Raw genomic sequence first — 13,178 nt, 5'->3', positions numbered from 1 at the left:
TATACACTACGCTGCTTTTTATGTCATATAATTTACAGATCCAATCTTAAAAAAAGTACTGTAATTAACTGCTGTCTGTAAAATTATTTGGGGTGATGAGGATACAGAAAAATTGTGGTAACCATCAGAGAAATCACGCAGAGAAGCTTGAAGTGATGAACGCCTCAGTCCTACCAATATTGAATCTGGCTGTGGCCCGAGGCCCCTCAGTGTTGCCCTCATACAATGGGATGATGGTGACAATGTACTCAGTATCCGGCTGCAGGCTGGATAAAGTATAGAGTTCAGTGTCACCAGCGACCTCCACAGTCTCCACATTACGCCCTTGGTGGAAAAGCAAAACATACATTTTTTGTAAATGGAAGATTTTAACCAAAAAACGTTGGCAGAAAGAAAATATATTTCTAACCTGTAAATGGTCCCCATACCAAACGGTACGCTCGTGCACCACTGACTCGTCTCCATTTTACACGAATACTGCCCTCCGACACTGTCTCCACTGTTAACTGCTGCACTGCCTCCAGACTCACTGAAGCAATCAGAAGCACAAGCAGACACACAATAGAAGTAAACAGGTATACAGGCTTTATCAAACACCGTATTAGTGGTCTATTCTGTTTATTTAAATCATACCGATCACCCAACAGAGCTAAAACTATCAGACGTGATGCACTTACATGTGCGAGCATTAAGGACAGACGGGGATGCACCATTTCTGGAGAACAGAGGGTACAGGTTGATGACATACTCTGTGTCGGGCTGAAGAGACTCCAAGGTGATAGAGATGGCATCTGCAGACAGAGACTGCTCCAACAGCTGGGTCGCTGGTTGTCCTAATCAATACACAGGGCAAAAAAGACTCATGGTTGGCATGCAAAAGGACAGTTATTGCACTAGGGGCATCACAAAATACACTTAGTGTCATCCAGCATCGTAAATACAGGAGCTCATATGTGCAATATGTGTAGTCTCTAGCTCAAGTGTGCTGGCTATGTCTAAGCCTTTGTAGGACATGTTTGTGGATGTACAGGGTTGTGAAAAAATATTTCCCTCCTTAATGATTTCTGCTGATTTTGCTTCACTATCAAAGTTAATGTTTCTGATTAAACCAATTTTAAAATCAGACAAAGATAACCTAAGTGAGTACAAAACGTTGTTTGAAGTGATGATTTCATAGGAGGAAAAAGCTATCCACATCAGCCTGGCTGTATGTAAATGCCCTTCTTTAATGCCCTGCAACAGCATATTAATATGATTTTAATCTGAGCTTTAAATAGGCCATTCCAAACTTTTATTTAGTTTTGTTTTTCGGACATTCAGTTTTGGACTTACTGGTGGGCATTGTCTTGCATCACAACTGCATGGATGAACATTATGGAAAAAAAACTTATCTCGTCTTGTTTTTGTAAACCCAATATTACGTGTTGTCTCATGAGCTGGAAGTCTCATTACGCGCTGAGTAACCAAGTATTAAGAAAAAAACATGAATGCTTGTCTACATACAATGTGTCATTCTTATGTTTGCTTTTCCATTCTACTGTAAATTGGGCTTGAGGTGGTGAATTACCTCCTTTATTAGGTTAGCCTAAAACATAAAACAGGAAACGCCTAAAGGATAAAAAGAGCACTGTAATTACTTTCAGACATCTATCTGCCTGACGAGTCTGAGATTCCTCCAGCAAAGGAATGAGACTGGCACTCCTGCCACATGTTCAGTGGGAGAAACAATATCATCCCCCAGAGGGCAATTTTCCGTCCTGAATCACAGTGTAATCACCCAGACCTTTTGACACACCCTGTCTTCAGAAATACAAGGATTATATTACTAATTGCTCACAGTATATGAAACTGGTTAAATTTAGCCTTTTTTCACACCAATTGAAGATGACCTTCATATACTAGGTCATGACCGAGGTAGTAAAAACTCATACAACCAGTGCCTGGGGGACCTTCAGTGTTTCTCAGCCTTTACTCAAACTCATGCACATTCTTGACATGGTTCCAACTTGCAACCAAAGGAAATTTGGTGGCAAGTTTTTGACTACTGTTTCAACTTTATTGTAATCCTTTACTCTACTAAGATCACTCACAGTCCCATGATTTGGTTTATACAATATAGGAAAGTAGTACCATTATGCATGATGCAAGTTAGAGGCAAGACGTTTAAGATTGACAGAAAACAATAACAGAACTGTGTGAGTCTGACCCCGTGGCCCGTAGGTGAGCCTGTAGCCCTGCACAGAAGATGAAGGCTGATCCCATTCAATAGAGAGGGAGAAGAAGCCTGCCTGCACCAAGCGTAGGCTGGAGACTCCTGGTAATGATCCTGTGTGAGGGAAAAAAGGACAAGAGGAGTTTTATTAGTGTTGCACTAGTCGTCAGTTTCTGGTTATTGTCTGTCGTCAGTTCTTACTGGTTCGCTGCTTAGCAGAAACAGAATCTCCAACACTATTGGGGTACTGGGCAATGACAGTCACCAGGTAGTCTGTTGCTGAACTGAGCTCTCGTGCAGTGAATGTCCTCTGACTGGCCAAGACCGTTTCCTGTAGAGAGCGACACATATCCTATTTTAGCTATCTCTCAGTCAGATTTTAGCAAAAAGTGTGGCTAAAAACAGCCTGAACTATGGCATCCTTACATCATTATAACAGCTTACAGGAACACCAAATTCTAGTCTGCCACGCTTTAATCTCTACAATGTCTACATCAAAAGAATCCACCCATTAGACAGGTTTATACTCAGCCTGAATGCATGTTTCTCGAGCAAAGCACGACTGACTTTGGCTCTCAAGAACTACAATTAAACTTTTCAGTCAGGGCCAAAATAAATCTGCTTGTTCACATTTTCACGTGTCACAACACAAAATCCTGGACTCACCTGACGTAGTTTTGCAGTGATTGGCTGACCCAGACCAGAGAGGGGCACATACTGTATGGCATAGCCGCTGACAGGCCCCCCTGCAGGACTCCATCGGAACCGGAGAGAATCAGTCGTTTGGCCCGTGAACTGAAGATTAGATGGACCAGAAAAGGCCTCTGACAGTAGAGTTGAAAGAAATGGGTCAAAATAAATAGGATTTACTGTTCAAAATTACATGCATTTGTGCAATGTGCTGCAAAAGTATTTATAGCCCTTGATATCTTTTACATTTTGACAAGTTTTTGCCACAAACCTCAGTGTGTTTTATTTATTATTTATATTTTAAATCAACAGAGGTAGTGCAGAATGACACATGGTTTCATAGGGTTGCCCAATATATCTCGAATCTATCGTTACTGTGATTATGTGTAATATCCCAGCCAGCTGTTTGGAAAGCAACAACTGTTGGGTAATATTTTCTAGGGTCATGAGTTTATACGGCAGTAGATGCTCACGCCTGACACATGTCATCGTGTCTAAAATGGTCGCAGAGAGTACTATAGGCAAACATTACAAAGATAGGTGAAAGGAAAATATGTAGTTATTGCAACTGATGTCGTTGTTGCAAGATTTGCCAATAATACCCTTATTGTTCAGCCCTCGTCTTTGAACATCAATTTTCAGGTCTTGCCACAGTTTCAAATACATTTAGGTCTGGACCATTTTAACACATGATCAGTGTATTAGAACATCTTCTTTCGCATGATTCCTTTTTGTCCACATGGCTTTTGGTATGTGTACTGCAAACATGTTTTTCTTTGCCTTTCTTTATACAGGTCCTTCTCAAAATATTAGCATATTGTGATAAAGTTCATTATTTTCCATAATGTCATGATGAAAATTTAACATTCATATATTTTAGATTCATTGCACACTAACTGAAATATTTCAGGTCTTTTATTGTCTTAATACGGATGATTTTAGCATACAGCTCATGAAAACCCAAAATTCCTATCTCACAAAATTAGCATATTTCATCCGACCAAAAAAAGAAAAGTGTTTTTAATACAAAAAACGTCAACCTTCAAATAATCATGTACAGTTATGCACTCAATACTTGGTCGCAAATCCTTTGGCAGAAATGACTGCTTCAATGCGGCGTGGCATGGAGGCAATCAGCCTGTGGCACTGCTGAGGTCTTATGGAGGCCCAGGATGCTTCGATAGCGGCCTTTAGCTCATCCAGAGTGTTGGGTCTTGAGTCTCTCAACGTTCTCTTCACAATATCCCACAGATTCTCTATGGGGTTCAGGTCAGGAGAGTTGGCAGGCCAATTGAGCACAGTGATACCATGGTCAGTAAACCATTTACCAGTGGTATTGGCACTGTGAGCAGGTGCCAGGTCGTGATGAAAAATGAAATCTTCATCTCCATAAAGCTTTTCAGCAGATGGAAGCATGAAGTGCTCCAAAATCTCCTGATAGCTAGCTGCATTGACCCTGCCCTTGATAAAACACAGTGGACCAACACCAGCAGCTGACACGGCACCCCGGACCATCACTGACTGTGGGTACTTGACAGTGGACTTCTGGCATTTTGGCATTTCCTTCTCCCCAATCTTCCTCCAGACTCTGGCACCTTGATTTCCGAATGACATGCAGAATTTGCTTTCATCCGAAAAAAGTACTTTGGACCACTGAGCAACAGTCCAGTGCTGCTTCTCTGTAGCCCAGGTCAGGCGCTTCAGCCGCTGTTTCTGGTTCAAAAGTGGCTTGACCTGGGGAATGCGGCACCTGTAGCCCATTTCCTGCACACGCCTGTGCACGGTGGCTCTGGATGTTTCTACTCCAGACTCAGTCCACTGCTTCCGCAGGTCCCCCAAGGTCTGGAATCGGCCCTTCTCCACAATCTTCCTCAGGGTCCGGTCACCTCTTCTCGTTGTGCAGCGTTTTCTGCCACACGTTTTCCTTCCCACAGACTTCCCACTGAGGTGCCTTGATACAGCACACTGGGAACAGCCTATTCGTTCAGAAATTTCTTTCTGTGTCTTACCCTCTTGCTTGAGGGTGTCAATAGTGGCCTTCTGGACAGCAGTCAGGTCGGCAGTCTTACCCATGATTGGGGTTTTGAGTGATAAACCAGGCTGGGAGTTTTAAAGGCCTCAGGAATCTTTTGCAGGTGTTTAGAGTTAACTCGTTGATTCAGATGATTAGGTTCATATCTCGTTTAGAGACCCTTTTAATGATATGCAAATTTTGTGAGATAGGAATTTTGGGTTTTCATGAGCTGTATGCCAAAATCATCCGTATTAAGACAATAAAAGACCTGAAATATTTCAGTTAGTGTGCAATGAATCTAAAATATATGAATGTTAAATTTTCATCATGACATTATGGAAAATAATGAACTTTATCGCAATATGCTAATATTTTGAGAAGGACCTGTATATAAAAGCCAGGGCCGTATTCACAAAGACTCTTAGAGTCCTCTCAGAGAGCTCCTATCTTAGCCTAGAAATTCCTGCCAAGGACTCCTAGCTTAAAAGTGATTCTGTTCGCTGATGAGAGCGACGCTGAGCGAGGAAATGACAGAAACTCCTATCTTAGTGAGGAGGCGTGGTTGACCCCGTTGCTAGGCGTGACGCTGTCTTCTAAGAGCTGTGATTGGTTGTTAAAAGAAACCGCCAAAAAAAAGCGTTCCCAGTAATCAATGGAGAGAAATTAACTGATGATAGAATTTAGACTGGATTCAAAAATGTGTAAATCATGATGATAAAATTAGCTAAATTAAATTAATTGTCACGTAGCATCAAAATGTTTGAATGTAGCTTATTTACATGTTGGTCATTATTTTGATTTGCTTATTATGTTTACTCGCCATGGTAGTCGTTTTCATACTGCATCTTTTTCATATTAATACATTTAACATTAATATTAAAATTCAGCATTTTACTGTGATTGTTTTATTATATAATGAGGTTTAGTTCGGTAAAATGACCAAAACAAAACGGAGAAAAAAACTTGGAGAAAACCAAACTGAACAAGAGCAGAACCTGCTGGTGGAGGAGAATAGAGGAGTTAAAAAGGTAGATTTGGTCCTGGGATCACAGGGCGAACAAACAGGAATTCCCAAGCAGATTAGTGGGTCTTTCCCTTTGCTTTCAGCACCAGCCTGGAATATAAGCAGCGCTGGTCACAAGCTAGAGAGGAGATAGCAGCACACCAGAGAACTTCTCTCCAGACAGGGAGCGTTGTAGATGACCATTGAGGTTAGGCAGCTGACATCATCATGTACAATAAAGCAAGTACATATTCACCTCATTTACATCTTCCTTCTATGTATGTAGTGCTTAGATTATTGTAGCCTACTGTATCTCGTCTAGAGTTTGTATTTATATATATATTTTTTTTTTTCTGAGTTTTTCCAATTTTCCTAATAAATTTTTTGAAAGCATTTTACAATCTGTAAATGTTAAAATAATTCTGTACTACATTGTTTGTAATTTTGCTCACTTTTTCTTCATGGTTATTATTGTTTCTATTAGTTATTTATCCTTCCTAATATTACCTTACAAGAGGTGCACCTTTAATCTGTCCTGCTGCTGAAACTATTTAATTTCCCCCTAGGTCGATGATAAAGTTAATCTCATCTCTATATTAAAAATTGTATGATTGTTATAGAAGTTTATTTTCTTATTTATTTGACTGTTTTGGAGTGGATCCCTGCGCGGTCAAGCCGGTATCGTTTTATTAATTCACTGGTATTTGTTGTTCAGAGAATATCCCTCCATTCTCTCAGTCTTTCCAACATCTTGCCTGCTTAAGACACTACTGCTCCTCACTACTCTTAACAGAATGATGTCAGAATGATGTCACTAGAAGCGACTGTGAATACGGGCCCGGATGTTCAGAGTGCACCTTCGTCAACAGATTCTTCCACCTGAGCTCTACATCTCTGCTGCTCCTCCAGTATTACAAAAGCCCGTTTTTGTACTTCTTTGATTAATGCTTGTCTTGCCTGGCTTGTAAGTTTACATAACCCTGCTTTAAACTTGGTCTTCATGATGTTTGCTCACAAATTAACCTAGGAGGCCATCACAGAACAGCTGTATTCATACTGAGATTAAATTACACTTAAGTTAGCTCTGTTTACTAATTACGTAATTGGTACTCAGTTTTATTTATGGGTATTGGAGTAAAAGGGGCTAAATAGGAATGCAGACAACATTTTCCGGATTTTTAATAAAAATAATTGAAATTAGTTACCTTCCACTTAACAATTATGCACCATGTTATGCTGGTCTCTGACATAACATCAAATAAAACACATTGAGGTTTGTGGCTGTAATTTGGCAAAATGTGGAAAAGTGATATGGATACTTTTTCAGGGTACTGTGTTACAATATACGGATGTTGAGCTGTGGTACCTATACATACCATCACTTGCATAGACTCCCCCTGCTGCCGAGCACACTTGTGGGCTAACAACAGGAAGCAGCGTATTCAGCAACTTAAAGTCCCCCACAAACGAGGTGAAATCACTGCTGGGCTTTGAGGAAACCTGAGCCAGTTCATTCCTGTCTGCACTCTTGATTCCTAAAATTATTTTTTTCAAAACGTTGGCAATTGAATGAAAGAAAGCAGTGGATTTCATATCCACTCTTTTATTCTAACAGCAAAGCCACAAGGTTGCAGATAAGAAACATACCAACTGCAAAAACATTCACTCCCTGACTGCGCAGCTTCTGAGCCGGTTCCTGCACTTGGTCTTGGGATTTCCCATCTGTGATCAGGATGGTGACCTAAAACGGTACCACAGGTAAAATTAGCTACCTGTCCCTGGCATAAGCCAGTTTATAATGATTAATCGTGCTGGTTAGACCTTTGGGACATCCCGGGTGGAGGCAGGATTGAAGAAGTTATCAGAAACATACTTCAGACCAGCTCCAGTGCGTGTGTTTCCACCTTTATAGTTTATATTCTCTACCGCGTTGACAACATCCGTGCCTGTTAGGTGTGTGTTAAAGGTGAACTCCACCCTGAAGAAAGAACAACACAAATGATAACATAATTCTGCTGCTGAAGTAGAGAAAAGAGGTAGTTATTAATCTTGTCAGTCACCTTGAGGTGTCGCTGTATTGCACGACCCCAAACCGGATCCCTGACTCACTGACAGAGCTAGCAAAAGGCTTTACAATTCCAGCCATGAAGCCCTTCACCTGCAGGAAGTTTGCGCGTCCGATACTGGAGGACCCATCAATCAGGAACACAATGTCTGCTGCCTGCACATTATTGCACCTGCCTGCAAAGAGAAGGACAATTAGTGGCTTATAAATAACTTCATTTACATAAATTGAACCACATTTCTTCCTTTTGTTTTAAATAATGTGAGGGTATGGTATTTATGTAGCAAATCTTTAATCAGGTATACTACTAACCATAATTGGGGTTGCTGTTTTCGCTCCAGTCACTTGATTGGTGATTATGCAAGTGGCTGCATATTCGCCTCAAATCCAGGTGTTTAGTTTCAAGAATTTCAGAAGTTAATGTAAATTAAGCATTTCCAGAATGTCATTGCTCTATTTTTTCATTGTTTTTATTGACATAGCCAGCTATTATGGCTGTTTAGGTAAAGAAAAACTGTGTCTGATTTACCTAGAGATGAGAAAAATGTTTTAAGCACCCTGATGACCCTTTAGATAATGTTTCCAACTATCAATATACAAAAAAAATCAACTAAGAAAATGCATGCTTATCTCAATCCTGCAAGGTCCAGAGTCCCTTAAAAATGGGAAACACTTTATTTCATCCTTTATGACCACAATTTACCCATCCCAAAAAGTTTAAATCACCTCAAACTGGTGTGTTGAACATATTGATGAGCTTGCTATACTCCAATGTTCTCCACAGACCAGATCTTAATCCAGTAGAATACAGTTGGGACATGGTGGAACAGGATACTTAAATTCATGGATATTTAATTAATCTATACAATTAAGAAATCATACCTTTCTGAGAGCGAAGGGGGCTCCAACTAGATAATAGCAAGGTGTCACTAATAAAGTGAGTGTAGTAATACATACTCCCTTTGTTACTTAGACATGATAAAACATCTGTATATATCTATGTTAAAACAAAAAAAACAATGAGAGCAGATGCGTAGAGCTATTGCTAAAAATTTGCATGTGCTCCTAATTCAGAAAATAGGCGCAAAACAGCATCTCTGTGCACTGAAGTAGGTTGCCCACATACACAGGTCCTTCTCAAAATATTAGCATATTGTGATAAAGTTCATTATTTTCCATAATGTCATGATGAAAATTTAACATTCATATATTTTAGATTCATTGCACACTAACTGAAATATTTCAGGTCTTTTATTGTCTTAATACGGATGATTTTGGCATACAGCTCATGAAAACCCAAAATTCCTATCTCACAAAATTAGCATATTTCATCCGACCAATAAAAGAAAAGTGTTTTTAATACAAAAAACGTCAACCTTCAAATAATCATGTACAGTTATGCACTCAATACTTGGTCGGGAATCCTTTTGCAGAAATGACTGCTTCAATGCGGCGTGGCATGGAGGCAATCAGCCTGTGGCACTGCTGAGGTCTTATGGAGGCCCAGGATGCTTCGATAGCGGCCTTTAGCTCATCCAGAGTGTTGGGTCTTGAGTCTCTCAACGTTCTCTTCACAATATCCCACAGATTCTCTATGGGGTTCAGGTCAGGAGAGTTGGCAGGCCAATTGAGCACAGTGATACCATGGTCAGTAAACCATTTACCAGTGGTTTTGGCACTGTGAGCAGGTGCCAGGTCTGAAAAATGAAATCTTCATCTCCATAAAACTTTTCAGCAGATGGAAGCATGAAGTGCTCCAAAATCTCCTGATAGCTAGCTGCATTGACCCTGCCCTTGATAAAACACAGTGGACCAACACCAGCAGCTGACACGGCACCCCAGACCATCACTGACTGTGGGTACTTGACACTGGACTTCTGGCATTTTGGCATTTCCTTCTCCCCAGTCTTCCTCCAGACTCTGGCACCTTGATTTCCGAATGACATGCAGAATTTGCTTTCATTCGAAAAAAGTACTTTGGACCACTGAGCAACAGTCCATTGCTGCTTCTCTGTAGCCCAGGTCAGGCGCTTCAGCCGCTGTTTCTGGTTCAAAAGTGGCTTGACCTGGGGAATGCGGCACCTGTAGCCCATTTCCTGCACACGCCTGTGCACGGTGGCTCTGGATGTTTCTACTCCAGACTCAGTCCACTGCTTCCGCAGGTCCCCCAAGGTCTGGAATCGGCCCTTCTCCACAATCTTCCTCAGGGTCCGGTCACCTCTTCTCGTTGTGCAGCGTTTTCTGCCGCACTTTTTCCTTCCCACAGACTTCCCACTGAGGTGCCTTGATACAGCACTCTGGGAACAGCCTATTTGTTCAGAAATTTCTTTCTGTGTCTTACCCTCTTGCTTGAGGGTGTCAATAGTGGCCTTCTGGACAGCAGTCAGGTCGGCAGTCTTACCCATGATTGTGGTTTTGAGTGATGAACCAGGCTGGGAGTTTTAAAGGCCTCAGGAATCTTTTGCAGGTGTTTAGAGTTAACTCGTTGATTCAGATGATTAGGTTCATAGCTCGTTTAGAGACCCTTTTAATTATATGCTAATTTTGTGAGATAGGAATTTTGGGTTTTCATGAGCTGTATGCCAAAATCATCCGTATTAAGACAATAAAAGACCTGAAATATTTCAGTTAGTGTGCAATGAATCTAAAATATATGAATGTTCAATTTTCATCATTACATTATGGAAAATAATGAACTTTATCACGATATGCTAATATTTTGAGAAGGACCTGTACATTAGGCAGGTCATCATGTCTCCTGGTGCGGTCTGCTGGATATTTTTGAAAATTATTTTCTACAAATTAAATCTGATGCATTGTCTACATCCTGTTAAAGACATTTTTGTTAATTTAAAAATAAATTTTGAATGCAAACATTTTCAATGTAGAATGTTTTAACAGATGTCTTTCATGATGAGTTTATTAAATTGATTCCAACCTTGTAAACTTTGTTAAGATCCATCTGTAAAATGTTACAACACAGTTTTCCTTTTTTAATTCTGACATAATTGTAAAGGTTACTATTATTATGACATAGTTAACTAAAGTATGTTTGTAAAGAAAACATAAAATAATTTTACAATTTGATACATTTAGTACTTCAGTCAGTGATTTTCATCTGTGAATGAATCGGTTAGATGGATTCATCATCAACACAATCTGTAGGGTCCCCTGCGGAAGCAGCATTGTAACTTCCTCAAGTCAGATGTTGTTCTTAAAGTTTTCAGACATTCACCCCATTGGGTCAGGGCCTGGAGTTCTCGGTTTACTCAGGTTTTGTTCTCCACCTGTCTCCCTTTGATCCAAAACGTAGGTCTTTTAGAGGTTTCCATTAAAAATATTAAAATTAGCATATAAACATAAATTCAGTCAGTCATTTTCTATACCGCTTCTTCAATAGTGGGTTGCGTGGAAGCTGGTGCCTGTCTCCAGCAGTCTATGGGCGGGAGGCGCGGTACACCCTGGACAGGTCGCCAGTCAATCGCAGGGCACATAAATTCAGTCCTAAGCATAAATAATTGTTTAGGATTTCTTTTTTTTTAACCATGTTGTCAGTTTTACCAGTTTTTCTCTCTTTCTTTCTCTTTTCTCTTTTCAATGAAACATGATTTTTTTTTATTTCAACAATGGGGAATAACTAAACTAAAAAGAGAATTCAAATTGCAACAATAATGTAATCAAAGTGCATTTTGAATGTGAATAGAACAAAAAATGACCAAGGGACACATATTGTTCTATGTTGTTTAAAGGGCATATAAAGGACTGTTTTTCCCTTTGTATCAACATAACCAAAGGTATGCTCAAATACAATAAAATAAATAAAGAAAAAACACAAAAAACGTCAAGGGACCAATGAGTGTTAATCAAAAATAACATTAAAAAGGGACTAAAGTTCTATCTGTCAATTTTAACTCAACCCCTATGTTTGTTGTTAAGGAGAGAACAACTGCCACCTGATTTAAAAAATTGTCTAAATTGCTCCCATCTGTTGGAATTAATGTGTGCAATTGCTCCTGCATGTAGTTAGTGCAAAAAGCTTGAAGAATCCAGTGCAGAAATAAAGGAAACAGCTGGAGCAAAACAGTTGCAAAAAAGAGATTGCTCTGCTCCATGAGTGTGTTGCAATTCACTTGCATGAGAGCAAGGCTGGGTGGCCAGTACTTTAAAAACATGTGGCCTCCAGTCCAAAAACAAAAGACAATTACAGCCAATCCCTCAAAGGTAATAAAAAAGACAACAATAATCTTTATGGTATCTTTTTATTTTGCTTGCCATCTTCAAAGCCTGTTGTTTTTTTGTGAACTATTACTTAATTTATGGTAAAAAAAAAAAAAAGCCCCTCCTTGAACCGCCACCTTAATATGGTGGAGGGGTTTGAGTGCTCGAATGATCCTTGAGGCTATGTTGTCTGGGGCTTAAATGCCCCTGGTAGGGTTTCCCATGGCAGACAGGCTCTAGGTGACGGGTCAGATAAAGAGCGGTTCAAGACACCTTCATGACGACCACAAAATCGAGGCACGTGGCGTCGCCCGGTACGGCGGAGCCGGGGTCCCACCCTGGAGCCAGGCCTGGGGTCGGGACTCATCAGAGAGCGCCTGGTGGATGGGTTGCTCCTCGTGGTAGCCCGAACGAGAGTCGCGAGGCCATCCCCCAGTGGGCCCACCACCTGCAGGGGGAACCATGAGGGATCGGTGCAAAGAGGATTGGGTAGCGAACGAAGATGGAGACCTCAGGGGCCTCATCTCCAGATGCTTAGGCTGGCTCTAGGGACGTGTAATGTCACCTCGCTGGGGGGATAGGAGCCTGAGCTTGTGCAGGAGGTCGAAAGATATCGACTAGAAATAATCGGGCTCACCTCCATGCACAGCTTGGGCTCTGGAACCCATCTCCTTGAGAGGGACTGGACTCTCTTCTACTCTGGAGTGGCCCACGGGAAGAGCCGGCGGGCAGAGGTGGGTTTGCTTGTTGCCCCCCAGCTCAGCCGTCTCATGTTGGGGTTTACCCCAGTGGATAAGAGGCTCGCATCCCTGCGCCGTCGGGTCGGGGACAGGCCTCTGACTGTCTTTTCGGGCCTACGGGTCGAGCGGTAGTGCGGAATACCAGGCCATCTTGGCATCCCTGTCGGGGGTGCTAGATAGTGTTGAGACTCCATTATTCTGCTGGGGGACTTCAACGCCCACGTGGGAAACGACAG

At 41.2% G+C, this 13,178-nt stretch overlaps 1 protein-coding gene across 1 annotated transcript in view; it reads right to left on the bottom strand.

Moving 5' to 3' along the window:
* Positions 1-13,178, bottom strand: part of col7a1 (collagen, type VII, alpha 1) — a 95,588-nt gene that overhangs the window by 78,450 nt on the left and 3,960 nt on the right. The window contains exons 2-11 of the mRNA XM_047346446.1: positions 7,980-8,160; positions 7,741-7,897; positions 7,567-7,660; positions 7,296-7,454; positions 2,879-3,036; positions 2,414-2,543; positions 2,207-2,326; positions 678-833; positions 410-529; positions 175-324 (exon numbers count right to left, since the gene is read on the bottom strand). Coding sequence (XP_047202402.1) covers positions 175-324; positions 410-529; positions 678-833; positions 2,207-2,326; positions 2,414-2,543; positions 2,879-3,036; positions 7,296-7,454; positions 7,567-7,660; positions 7,741-7,897; positions 7,980-8,160 — 1,425 coding nt within the window. The remainder of the gene's footprint in view (positions 1-174; positions 325-409; positions 530-677; positions 834-2,206; positions 2,327-2,413; positions 2,544-2,878; positions 3,037-7,295; positions 7,455-7,566; positions 7,661-7,740; positions 7,898-7,979; positions 8,161-13,178) is intronic.

This window comes from Girardinichthys multiradiatus, chromosome 20 (genome assembly GCF_021462225.1).
Source record: "Girardinichthys multiradiatus isolate DD_20200921_A chromosome 20, DD_fGirMul_XY1, whole genome shotgun sequence".
NCBI lineage: Eukaryota > Metazoa > Chordata > Actinopteri > Cyprinodontiformes > Goodeidae > Girardinichthys > Girardinichthys multiradiatus.
Note: the sequence above shows the minus strand (reverse complement) of the source record. Positions and strands in the feature narration are given on the sequence as shown.